Source organism: Sebastes umbrosus, chromosome 11 (genome assembly GCF_015220745.1).
Source record: "Sebastes umbrosus isolate fSebUmb1 chromosome 11, fSebUmb1.pri, whole genome shotgun sequence".
In the NCBI taxonomy this organism is placed as follows: domain Eukaryota; kingdom Metazoa; phylum Chordata; class Actinopteri; order Perciformes; family Sebastidae; genus Sebastes; species Sebastes umbrosus.
The window spans coordinates 23623567-23637149 of record NC_051279.1 but is presented as its reverse complement, the minus strand read 5'-3'; the positions used below and the strand labels follow the sequence as shown (position 1 = coordinate 23637149).

General features: G+C 38.8%; 1 protein-coding gene across 4 annotated transcripts in view; it reads right to left on the bottom strand.

Moving 5' to 3' along the window:
- The window catches only part of adcy2a (adenylate cyclase 2a), a 65774-nt gene extending 54976 nt beyond the window's left edge, over window positions 1–10798 (bottom strand). For 2 of the 4 annotated variants that reach the window (XM_037784870.1, XM_037784872.1), the window contains exons 1-2: window positions 10393–10798; window positions 2114–2787 (exon numbers count right to left, since the gene is read on the bottom strand). In XM_037784870.1, the coding sequence (XP_037640798.1) occupies window positions 2114–2662 (549 nt within the window). In that variant the 5' untranslated portion in view covers window positions 2663–2787; window positions 10393–10798. The remainder of the gene's footprint in view (window positions 1–2113; window positions 2788–10392) is intronic. The other 2 variants (XM_037784871.1, XM_037784873.1) reach the window with 2 other exon arrangements.
- Between the last annotated feature and the right edge of the window lie 2785 nt (window positions 10799–13583).

Genomic DNA, 13583 nt, shown 5'->3' with positions numbered 1-13583 from the left:
CTCTCTCTCTCTCTCTCTCTCTCTCTCTCTCTCTCTCTCTCTCTCTCTCTCTCTCTCTCTCTCTCTCTCTCTCTCTCTCTCTCTCTCTCTCTCTCTCTCTCTCTCTCTCTCTCTCTCTCTCTCTCTCTCTCTCTCTCTCTCTCTCTCTCTCTCTCTCTCTCTCTAGCCCCCCGCCCCCACCTTCCCTCCGTCTCTTTCTCATGCTCACAGTCAATGCACTGGGACAGGAGAGGATATGTGTGGCTGCAGAGAGTTTGTCTCGCCCAGAGCAGAGCTCCAAAACAGCACAGGATTTAGGTCAGCCAGCCAGCAGGATGGAGGGATGATAGGATACAAATAAAAGAGAGAGACAGAAATATGAGGAGGTGAGAGATGACACAGACACAAGAATGTAGAGAAATATGGGATGATGGAGTGGAAAAAAAGAAAGAAAAAAAAATCAAAGGGAGTAGCAAAAGCCATGCCTATCCAGCACAGGGACAGAGCTAACAGAAAAGAGTATGTAGGACAGATAGACAGAGCGGTGATCTGACAGGAAAAGGCATTTACTGAGATGCTTGTTTGTTTTGAGCCCAAAAAAACTGAATATAATCTTAGTGTCAGATTGTAGGGAAATATGTATATATAATATATATTCCTTAAAACTGGAGATTTCAAAAGCCTTCTTTACAGTACTGGAGCACCCATGTTTCTAACTCTACATTAATATTTAATGCTTTAGCTGCTTGTACTGTCACACTTTACCACAGCTTTAACACAAATACTGCCAGCTGAATCAAATAATAAATCCAAAGTGAAATTATCAACTAGGTAATTCACTGGCACAAACACCAGTTGTGGCTAAGGTAAAGAGTCACAATATTGATGAATGATGATTATATCTAACCATGTGAAAGACCATAATAAAATCACTATTATGACAATTACGGCAGTGTGCAGGAGGTTAAACGCTATCAACTATCAGAAAAGTTTAAATATGGTTCATCAAAACATTTTGTCTCTTATAATCTTTTAGATAAGGGATTTCATTTGTTGACTAATTAGGCATAACAGATTATGTTTTGTCTTGATTAATTGTCTTGATTGCATGTAAATCCAATGGCTGGTTATCCAACCACTGATATTACTGACCTCACCATCTGTTGGTTGTTATGTTACAGTGCATGAAAACAACTTTACCATGCAAAACTTTTAATTCTGTTTTCATTCAGTTTCAGTTCCGGAGATTTTCGTGATTTGTGGGGTGATGTGTGTCAGTGCTCTCCCTGTCTCTCTTTCAGTGCGTTTTAGACTAATCCCTTCTTAATAGCAGACTCAGCAGAGACAGGGAATGGGAGAGGCACTCTCCTAATGCAAAAATTTTATAAGCTATAATAAGGTTATGCCACAAGTACATCCTCTAAAATCATTCATTAGATTGTGTTGTTGTTGTATATCATTATTTCCTTTTTTTTTTATGCATACTTCAGTTCAGAATGTATTTTCTTGCCTTCACCGCATTGAATATTTCAGGGTTTTAGAGAGCAGATAATCCTGTCAAAATAGTGACAGAGGGAAACAGAGCTCCTTTCTGTAGTTCAGTCAACCATGAGCTCAGACAATAACAAAGTCCTTTATTCGCCCCTCAGTTTTATCTCACCCTTCTCTTCACATTAGTGCTGCGATGAAGACCGCATGCTGTGAGAGCGTGTGTGCATGTACTGTAGGTGTTGCACAAGCACACTTGTATGTGTGTGCACACTTGTGTGTGTGTATGACTCTATGAAGGAGTAGGGCTCATATGATGTGTTTGACAAGCCAGCAGACGTTCTGAGTGCGTGTGAGCATGAGTGTTTGTGTGCACATGATTGGCAAGCTAGTTTGTGTGACCCTATTTCTATGCATGCTAATAGAAAATGTGAGAGTTCACAATATGTGTGTGTGTGTGCACCACATGTGCCTAGATGTACCTGGCCACACTGTTTACAGAGCTTACACTGGATAGGAATTTTCCTGCACATAATTCCATTCATATGTTTGTATGGTCCTGGGTTGTTTGTTTATTTGTACTTTTTTAATTTTGCAAAAATGCATCTGTGTGCATGTTTCTTCATGTTGCAAAAGAAAAGCTTACCAGTCCTGAAGCAAAGAACACAGTCAGCAGAGCCAGGCAGGCTCCCATCACTATGAGCAGCAGAAACACAATCAGAGGATGCTGCTGGCTCATACAGTGGTAGGACTCATACAGCCAATCCGGAGACCTGTTCCTCTTCTTCTGACCTCTTCCTCGTCCTTTATCCCCTTCACCAGACTCCCCTGCCCGGTCCAGGAGATACCGCTTCCTCCTTATTGCCTCTTGCCACATGGATCTTGGAGCCGAGAAGGAGGAAGAGGAGGGAGGGAAACTAGAGGAGGCAGAAGAGGTGGTCACTGCTGAGGTATTAATAGTTTCCACCACGGATGAGGAGCAGTTGCTCTGTTCTGCTCTCCTGCTGTTGTTGTTCCTGTTGGGGACCCTGGTGTGAGAGTTCCTGATCTCCAGCGTATCCTTCGGTTCCTCCTCCACCTCCACCTCCTGTCTTAAGTCCCTCAGGCGGAGACAACTGAAAGCTGAGTCTGAGTCAGAGGCAGTGCGCGCTGGCCGGAGAGGTGGCAAGAACGCACCGAGGGTAGAGCGCAGCATCCTCCTCTTTCTCCTCCTGCCAACATGTTGGAGCGGGAAATGAAGGGGAGCGCAGAGACTGAGTGCTCTTTAGAGTGAGAGAGAGAAGTGGGAGGGAAGTAAAGGGAAAGGGGAGGGAGAGAGGGCTAAGGGGGAGGGGAGAGGAAGAAAAAGAGGGTGCAGCAGCAGGGAGAAGTCAGTGAGTGAAAGAGAATAAAAGAAAAGGAGAGATTACGCCCCTGACATTTATGCAGAAAGCATTGTGTAGTATATGCAATGTAATAATTTGAACAGAGAAACTTGGAAACACCCATTTAAAAAAAATTAATTGAACTCAATCCCAGAGCTCAATCCCAGAGGTGATGATAATTTTCAACCCACACTATCACACCCTTTGTTTTTCATTCATCCCTTTCCCTCTATCCTGCTCTCTCTCTCTCTATACAGTCAGACAGCAATTTGTCTTAATGCCAGATTTGTTGAAGCAGCTCTCACTAGTCAAAGGTGAACATGTGGCAGATGCACAAAAAGAGGAAAAAGGAATTATCCACCAGTCGAGGTCAGTTTGAAAAAAAAAAAATCAACGAAGTCCGATCAAAACTACTTGATCTGATTTCATTTGGCTGGCTCAATCGTGTGTCATAACTGAGTGGTTTCTAACAGATGAATCTTAACTTCATCGGTCATCGAATAAGCAGTTCAGTGAACAGGGCACTAAAAATAAAAATAAAAGTGGACTAACACACACACAGAAGACATATGCTCAAATATTGCATGCCCACACAATCAGTGACGCACGAGCAGAGACTCTACACGCACAGGGGTCGGCCAAAACATGATGAAAGTGGTGCCGGCCAAAATATGGCTGTTATAAAAAATTAATAAATGATGATTTCCAGATTCCGCTAATCCCCTTAAAACGTGAACAACATGAACTACCTAATTTGAGGTTAAATGGCCTAACTATTACTGCAAAAAGCAATAAATCATAATTAATAATAATAATAAACTTTATTTATATAGGACTTTTCATACAGGGGAAGTAGTTCATTGTGTTTCACAAGAAGGTGAAGGAAATAAGAAAATTAATTTAAACAAATTAAAACGTGCAAATATTACATGATAAACCCAAGCAATAAAACAAAGAAAGGCATAAGAACAATAAAACATGTAAAAGATAAGTATAAAACAAAAGGAAGAGCGGCAGCTAGTTAAAGGTATTACTGAATAAATACGTTTTCAATTGTCACTTAAAAATGTTCACAGAGCTTGCATCTCTTTTTTCACAATTCCACAGTTTTAATTTGGGCAGATTCATTGAATTTAAAATCCATTAATTTGAGTAGTAGCCGAAGACAACCAGACAGAGCCCTGAAAACCTCTGCAAATAAAACACGTGTCCAGCAACAAGAGAGAAACTCCAGAGAAAACTGGGACACCCACCAGTTAGTAGGACTAATAGAGCCTTTTGTATGAGAAGTGAAACATATTCTGTTCACTGCAGATCTGTAAAGCCGTACTAGCCTGCAACAAACACACATTCAATCAATGCATTGTTATCTCAATGCATTCTGCTGTAATTATTTTGTTATCTTTCATACTCTGTATTGTTTCTGGTCTTATCTATATCCTTTTCTCTGCTCCTACAAAGACCCAATTTCCCCACGGCGATCATTACAGCTTCATCTAATCTGATTTAATTAGTATGGGCATTTATTTTGTAGATTGTATTACCAATTTAGAACTGAAGGCAAATGCCATAGCATGACAGAGCAAATATCTTTGAAAACATTAGATTGATTCCCTCCTATAGTGCAGTCGATGTTGGAAATAATGGGAGTGGTAGTGATGGTTTTATTACAAGCAATAGTGGGCAGCGGTTGAATAAAAAGAAAGGAAATGTACCTACGCTTTCCTGCACCACATTGTTTTCTCTCTTTCCTTATCTTCATCTCTCCCTGTGCATCAGTGTGTCATTACTTTCACCTTCTTTCTCTCATCTTTCTCCCCACCTTCACCTCTTATTTTATCCTCACACATTTTCCTTGTGATTTTCCACCAGTATCCTTCCTCTGCTCTTGCATTACGATCTTCATCTTCTCTCCCTCTGATCCTTACACCCATCACTCTGTCCTTACTGTCCATCCTCTCTAAAATCCAACCTTCAACCTTCTTTCCTTCAGTCCTCTCCTACACTCAGTCCTTCAACATCTGCCTCCATTGCCTGAACCTCAACTACTTTATTCCTTTCCTCATCCAATATTTTCCACCTCAGGCCCTAAGGTTCCTTTTTCACATGTTCACATGCCTTTCATTTTCCCTTCCTCCCCCTCCTCCTCCTCTCATTCTCCATATTGGCAAGCTCATTCCATCTCGACCTACATCCTACTACCTTTGCTCTCTCTATACGCCCCTTCTCTTCTTTCTTCTTTCTCTTCTGTCTCTTGAAGCCAACATAATCTGCTTTCTTGTCAGACATAAAGCAAGCTGGTGTGACTGATTTAATGTCATAGCCATTAAAAGAAATTGGGGAAATATGACACGAAACATTTGTATACTCATTCTACCGGCTCTTATTGTCAAATCCAGCAATTTGTTTGGAAAATTACACTTCATGAGCTAGTATGTATCCATTTAATAGGGTGGAATATACCTTTACATAAAGAAACAGGTAGGGCTGAATGATTACTTGTTTAAAAATCACATTTTGAAAAAAGAGCAATTTTCAATTCGCATGAGAGCTGCAGTTTTAATTATAACTTGCATAATAAGAAGCCTTTTTCACAGAAGCCACTTTGACATGTCACAGTAGGAAAACCACAGGTGTAAACAATAAAATTAACGATGACTGAATTCCATTTCGCTGTGCGTTTTAAGCACCTTGGTATTATGCTGGCTGGCTCACGGTCCCTCGAGCCGTCGTTAATGTTATTAGTAACACCTGTGCTTTTCCTACTATCACCAAATCAAAACGTCTTCTGTGTAAAAGGTCTACCATCACCAGCAAATTGACTCTGTAGCTAATAGCAAATTATTTCTGGTTGTTTTCATGTTGAAACAAGCTAATTTTGTGATTATAATTTGTACAAAGATATTTTGTTTAAAAACTAGACCACAAAAACAGCCATAAGGGTTCATTTATAAAAAAATAATCAGATTTTAAATGCAAATCACTATATTGTTAAGAAAACTCAAAATGATATGCTTTCCTCAAAGTGTTCAGCCCTAGAAACAGGCACGCCAATGTCTGTTAGACTGTCACGTGGATTGTTGTAGACTGGCGCATGTTTGTTTCTTTCTTGTTTTTGGGGGGGGCTTCGGTATATTACAGTATAAGAGATTTATCACATTGGATCGAGAGATTCCACTAACACACAATATGAAATATAATTTACATTGATAAATACTGTATGTATATACGGTTTTGACCATTATGACATCACATTTGTCTCTCATGATCACTAAATACTCATTACTTGTGGAGTGTGATATTGAAATAAAAGTATGTGGTGTTTGTTCACTTCTGTGCTAAGGTGACAAGTGGGTCCAAAATAGACTGCGAGGGAGGCAGAAGCCAGTGAAATGAACGCAAACACATTTGCTATTTATAATATTGACCAGGGTTAAGAGAAGGTCAAGAAGAAAAGACACACTCTTTCTTCCTATAGAGAGAGTCTGTGTGCCTATGTGCACCACCCACACATATGCATATACACAAGCACACATATTCCAGTAGCACTGACAGTGATTACTCCTGACTTATTGCCAAACAGCTTGCAGCTGTCAATACATCCCCCAAAGCTGATCACTATCTCTCTGCTTTCTAAGAAATCAGCAGGTAAGGTAAGCTAATGAGAGAATACAAAGATGCAGAACATTCAGTTGCCATCATCACAAATGTGGCCATTACTAAAGTACCACTCGGTCCTGTTTGCAGTGTTTGTTCACCTCACTTCATGCCCTCAAAATGGGAAAAAGAAGATGCTATGGTGGTATTTGCATTGCAGAGAAATTCAGATTAGAGACAGGATAGTGAGCATGGTCACTGTATTTCTCTCTTTAACAGTTGTTTTCTTCACTGTCAGGACAATTTGTCTGCTTTCTCTGCAGGGGACTCTCCACTTCAAGGAAACCCCTTCAGCAACAACATGTGATACGGTTCTAGTGGTTCTCTCATTACCAAGAAGCTGAGGGGGATACTTCCCCCTACTAAGAAAAACCTCCCAAGTCAGCAGTTGTTTATGGACGGGGTGCAGTCAAGATGATTGGGGAGTTTTCTACCTGAATTAGTTGTGCTAGCCACAATAAGAGCTGGTAGAGGTGGTTGTTCAGTCATTGCTTTAACTCCTTTACCTGGACACACACTTTCTGGCACTGCTAGTTATACGTTTACAGTGGCATGTGTTGTTGATGAATAAACGGCAACCTTGTCATTGACCCTGTTCAGACCTGGCATTAGAATGCGTCTCCATATGCGTCTTGAATGACCACTTGTGATCCGATCTCACTTCCCCGCTCTATATGCAAATAAACAAGTAGTACACACACGGCTAATACAGCAGACGTTGTGACGTAATATTACATGAATGTCAGTAGTTATATTCTACATATTCGTGAATTTGTGCAAAGCAACGGAGAAAAAAACACCAAGACATCACCGACAGTATGATAATAATGCACTTTGCGTGACTAGTCCGTAGATTATGTAGCCTATAGATAAGATATATTTTAATAAAAATACAATTGTACCGACAGAATACAGCACAGAGGCCGTTTCCATGCTGCGAGGCAGACAGGCGCTCGCGTCTGCCTGTCTATTCACATGAGGAGCGCAGAGACCCGTGGATCCCAGCGGGACATCAGTTGAGTAGGCGGTCCTTCAATGTGGACCAGGCACATTTGCGTACACACTACACACTACCATATGTGGTCTAAGTGATTGGATCTCAATGCATCCTCGATACATTTCGAGTGCGTTCACACCTGTACTTAGAGCTGTCTACTTATGATTGGATCACTGAGGACGCATTATAATACCAGGTCTGAACAGGGCCATTGTGCAGCATTAATGTTAGCCGTCTCTGCAAAAGATAATTGCAATGTTATGCAAATCTAGATTAGCCAAAACTGTACCAGTAAGAATCAGGTTAGAAATTACTGTGATTTTGCAACAATTTGCATGTTATTTCTTCCTGTAAAGCATTATTGTATAGTCAGCCCCTTCACCGGGAAAATTAATGAATGAATTGAGGCATCACAGGGAATTTATTAACCGACTAGGGGTTCAAACGCAAGTCTTGTCTTATCTGATGTCAAACACACCCGTCGTTTAAACTAACATTGGTTCCTTGGGGAGCCTTTGCTTGAAAACAAAAGGCACATCACAAACAAAGTCTGTCACCAAATTAGTGAGGATCCGCTTCTGCCATGAAAGGAGACAGACCACCTGAAGCTATGGCAGTTAGCCTGGTGTTTTCTGAGCATGCCAGCTGATCATGTTTTCTAGCTGCTTTACTGCATGCTTTTGCAATCAATCAGGGACCAAATTAAGTCAGTTGGTTTTTATGTCTTTTGTTATTTAGCAATAAATCTCTTTGATGCTATTGCCGCCTGAGAGCAGGACAGGTTTCGAAGAATTGTAAGAATCCAGATGCTTGACTCAATTCAATTTTACGATTTAAACTGATGCCAATATTCTGAATCCAGCATTGAGCCTCAAACTGACTTAAAGTTTACAGAGCCAGCTCATAAGTTCAGCTAACCATAACAGTGGAGATATACAACTCTAGAGATTTAAAGTATATCTCATTCACACAGTATTTCCCATGTTGCAGTCTATGGTTAAACACACAGATTGAACTGTTTTTATTATTAGTAGTATGTATTTGAAATTTGAAATTCACATTTTCAGGTATATTATGAAGAGAAAGCTACAAAGACTTGTAATTGTAATGTCTTATTTGGTCTACTTGGGGTTTTTTCTTTGCTCATGAAGGAGTGTGCAGCAATAATGCCGTTTGTGTTTCAACTGCAACAGAGTTTTCAAAGTGATGAATGGACATACTGTAGCGTCAGCACTTTTATTTAGACCGTTGTAATTAACTATCCAAGTACACCTAGCAAAAATGTTGCCAAATTCAGTTACTCCACTGAATGACTGCAGAGGTAGCCTTGTACCGACTGAAAGGAGTGCTTAAAGTACAAACCCAACTAGGTTACATCTTTAAATAATTAAGACTCACAACTTGTGTCAAGCTATCTAGGTTAGCTAGATATCTCTTGGGAGCTGTGAGACATTTGAGGGCCCAAATTTAGAAGACTAAATTTCATTATATGTATTGTAGTATTCAAATGAGTCCAACACTCGATCAACATCAACATTAAAAACTCTGTGTGTTCACCTCCCTGACTTCTCCAAGCCTCAAGCTCTGAATCAATTTCCATCAACAACCAGCGTTAGCATTGTTATGACAACAGCCACTCACTTTATCGGCCAAGACAGTTATGAGCATATTCTCACAGTCACAGGTCCATCACAAGAATACATAAATACATACAATATTTGTGAGCGTTTAGTGCAGGGGTCAGCAACCTTTACTATCAAAAGAGCCTTTTTAGGCAAAGAAAAAAAAATAAATCTGTCTGGAGCTGCAAAACATTTGATCATAGTGATGAAGGTAACACAGTTTATAGTCTAAGTATATAGTATATAAGTCTAATGCAGTGAAAGGCCAAAGTGCAAATGCATTACGGAGTATTAGGGCCACATTGAGGGAGAAAACATCTGAGATTTCCAGAATAAAGTCATAATATTACGAGAAAAAAGTTGTGATATAACGAAAAACTTGTTTTTCTCGTAAAGTTATGACTTTGTTCTCGTAATATAACGAGAATAAAGTCATAACTTTACGAGAAAAAAAGTTGTAATATAACGAGAAAAAAATCACAACCTTTCGAGAAAAAAAGTCAAAATATTACAAGAAAAAGAGTCGTAATATTACAAGAATAAATTCACAATTTTACGAGAAAAAAAGTCGTAATATAACGAGAATAAAGTCATAACTTTACGAGAAAAAAAACAGTAGTATTACGAGAATAAAGTCAGAACTTTACGAGAAAAAAAGTCGTAATATAACGAGAATAAAGTCATAACTTTACGAGAAAAAAAGCCGTAATATTACGAGAATAAAGTCATAACTTTACGAGAAAAAAAGTCGTAATATAACGAGAATAAAGTCAGAACTTAACGAGAAAAAAAGTCGCAATATTACGAGAAAAAAAGTCGTAATATTATGAGAATAAAGTCATAACTTTACGAGAAAAAAAGTCGTAATATTACGAGAATAAAGTCATAACTTTACGAGAAAAAAAAGAAAATAATACGTAAAATTACTACTTTATAATATTATGACTTGTTTGTTTGTATGTTTTTTCCTCAATGTGGTCCTAATAATCTGTCTTATCATCATACATTAGACCTACAACAATGATAAATAAAAACGAAAATGTAAAAAAAAAAAAATGGTTATTCATTTCCATGTTTATAAATCCACAGGGAGCCACTGGAGAGGGGCTGAAGAGCCTCATGTGGCTCCAGAGCTGCAGGGTGCAGACCCCTGGTTTAGTGTAAACAGTGTTGACCAGGAACGATTTCCTCCATGTCAAAACAAAACTCCACACCTTGGGCTGTTCAGTGAAGAAAGATAATTCTTCTTATGGTCAAAAATGTCATAAATTGTAAACCGTCTTACCTCGACAAAGGGAGATGCCAAAGCCAACCCCGTGTAGCTTTCCCGTCATCATCCGTACCGCGGGGTCCCTCTCAAAGTCACAGTGCAACACGTGCTAAGGGCTAAAACCGGCTAAAACTCCTGCAGCTAGTTAATTGGGTTAATTGGCTAGCTAGTTGGGTTAATTAGCTTCTCTGTGCCACAACAATGACCGACACAAACTTTGTTGAACAATTCGGGGTTTTTTTGGCGAATGCATTTGGATATGATAAACTAAACTATTGTCTTGACAACTTGGAAAATAAGTAAATGTACATTAGGACGCGTAAAATCAAGCTTCAGCACACAAATCATCTTATTTTCCTCTTCTGGTCGGCATGCGTGCCAGGTGCGTGACCCCAAACAAAAGGCTGTGATTGGCTGACCTAAGCACGTGACAGGGCTACGTAGAAACAGTACAAACAGGTGTTACACCCAAATCTGTGACCATCTAAATCTGTTACTGCAGTGACCATACTGTTGCCTGTGTAATATGTCATATAGTTAGAATAATTATAAATAATAATAATTATAGTTAGACAAATTTAGGACAGTATAATTATGGCTCAATAAGGAAGCTGGTTAATAATTAATAATTGACTTATGGAGAAGGGGTGGGATTAAATAAGTGTATACTTCTTCTCACTCCTTTTAATCAAGGCATCAAGTGTTTGACAATTTATTTTTCTTATGCTTTTCATTGTATGTAAATACTACTTGTTTCTGACTGTCCACTTGCTGGTATGATCATTCTTTTTCTTTATTTTTTCTTTTCTTTATTTTTGTATTCTACATGTTCGAAATACATTTTGAAATGAAATGAATGAATATGTACGTGACAGAAAACACACAAAATCATTATTTATTTTTTTCAATTATTATTATTTATTTTTTATATATTCACAAAACTCTAAAAGAAAAGCAAAATATAGGTGCTGTGGGGTCACATTTTCTGACGACAGCCGAAATGGTGACCTCATGTTTGCTGGCTCATCTGCAGTCTCAGATTTTGGTGGAACAGGTGTGTACAAACCTTGAGTTATAGGTTAAGGGGGATTTATCAACTATTGTGCATTGTCCTGTAATATTCAGTAAAGCAAATTTTGCCATCCTATCCTCTATCCTGCACACGTTGACACAACTTATACAAGCAGAAATTCCATAAAATAGTATTTTGAAGAGAAAAATATATATTTTGGATCATTTCACTTGTTGTCATAATAATTTTATTCACTCAATTTGATGTATCTCCATTGTGTTCCACAACACATATGGTCTACAGAGCCTTATTTAATGCTCTTTTTTCTGACGTCTCATCTCATCGATCTAATCTCGTAGTCTATAACCTCGATCTTAAAATAGACATGGCCATTTTCAGTCACTATAGTATATCATTTTAACCCCTCATTATATGTGCATAGAAGTGAACCATTTTAACCTGTCAGTGTGTCTGACTGAGAACTATTTTCACAGTTTGTTTAACCTTCTTTGTCTCTGGGTAGTAATTATATTGATTACTGTATTCAAACCTATTATTTTTTGATGCATGATTAACTCTTTAAAACATCATAATCAGTGAAAAATTATAAATATCTGCAAGGATGAATTGAGTGAAAGGCTACAATGGATATTATTCAAATGACCTTTAATCAAAACGTTTTATTGGTCCTTTGGATTCAGGTTGTGTGGAGACCAGCCCATAGTGTGTTTACAGTATGTACCACTTGCACATGCACAAACACTAACACATACTGTACATTTGTGCACACATATACCCATATCAACAGGGCTGCCCCTGCATCCTTCCTTCAAAGACAGGGCCAACTCATGTTGCTCTGCACACACACATACAGTATGTACTTCACAAACCATCACAACTACATGCCTAACCCATACCATTATCTTAACCTAACACTTACCTCTTGACTAACATTTGAAGAAGTGAAGACCTGACAAAATGTCATTACTTTCCAAAAAATATCCTCACACCAGGTCTAAAGGTATTTTTATTCAAATGCAACATTTGCAACACGGATCCACCCTGTCGAGAAGAGAAACAGACGAGCAATAATGTTTGCAAATTTTGTCCCGCTTTCTCTCACTATTCATTTATATAGCCTACTTTAGCAAGGTGGCTTATATATTTTGATTTGATTAAACTTTACATATTTTATTTACTTACAGTTCTGCATTCTTCTTCTTTCCTATTTCCTTGATGTGACAGGCAGCACTGAATTTGTGCGGCAGGACCCATAAACCTGACAAGGGACTCATTGACCTTCTAGACAACCAAGCTGGTGGTATCCTGATAGAATCAAACCAATTAGGTTTCTTGATTTGTCTCTCATCAGGGAAAGGTCCCTGAACAAGAGAAGAGAAGAGAGGAGAAGAGAAGAGAAGAGAAGAGAAGAGAAGAGAAGAGAAGAGGAGAGGAGAGCTCCAATTTGCATGTAACATCTCAATTATAATATACAGTACGTTTACTATGATATGCGAGGTGTGAGTATTTGAATATAGAGCAGGAGGAGTAAAGAATCAAAGAAGTGGCACATTAGGGGTGGAGATTTCTTTTCCTGCTGCCATAATTTTCACACTGCTTTTCTTTGAAAATTACTTCAATTATTAACAGCTTCTCCATGGCGTCAGAGGAGGAAAATGACCTTCATTCACAGTTGAGAAAGTGTGACACATTCTGCCTGGTGCACCTTTTATTCTCTAATTCTCTTAACGACTAATCAGGGGCTCAATTTTCTTCCAATGCTATCCCCTCTGTGAATTTTTGATGAAACTACCCTGTGGGAAAATTAACCTTAGTATTGACATTAATTATAAAAACACAAAATCAAATGTTAATGAATAAAAATAAAGAGTAAAATGTGTGACATTTGAAAGAAATGAGCGAGGGAATGGGCGCGCTTCATTGTCTTTGTCACTCTTTGAAATGGGGAAGAGGGTGACAGCCTGAAGTACATGCTCCACTGTGTGTGTGTGTGTGTGTGCCTTGACAGAATGAGAACAGCTGGAGTGTGGTCATGGGACTTATCTTTCTCTTTCACTCCCATCTTCTTTTTCCTGCGTTACATTGCACAAAGGGAGAAGCAATCAGCTAATGCCCTTTACAGTATTATCTCTCTCCTTCTCCTCCTCCATTGTCAACTCTTCTTTCTCTTCTA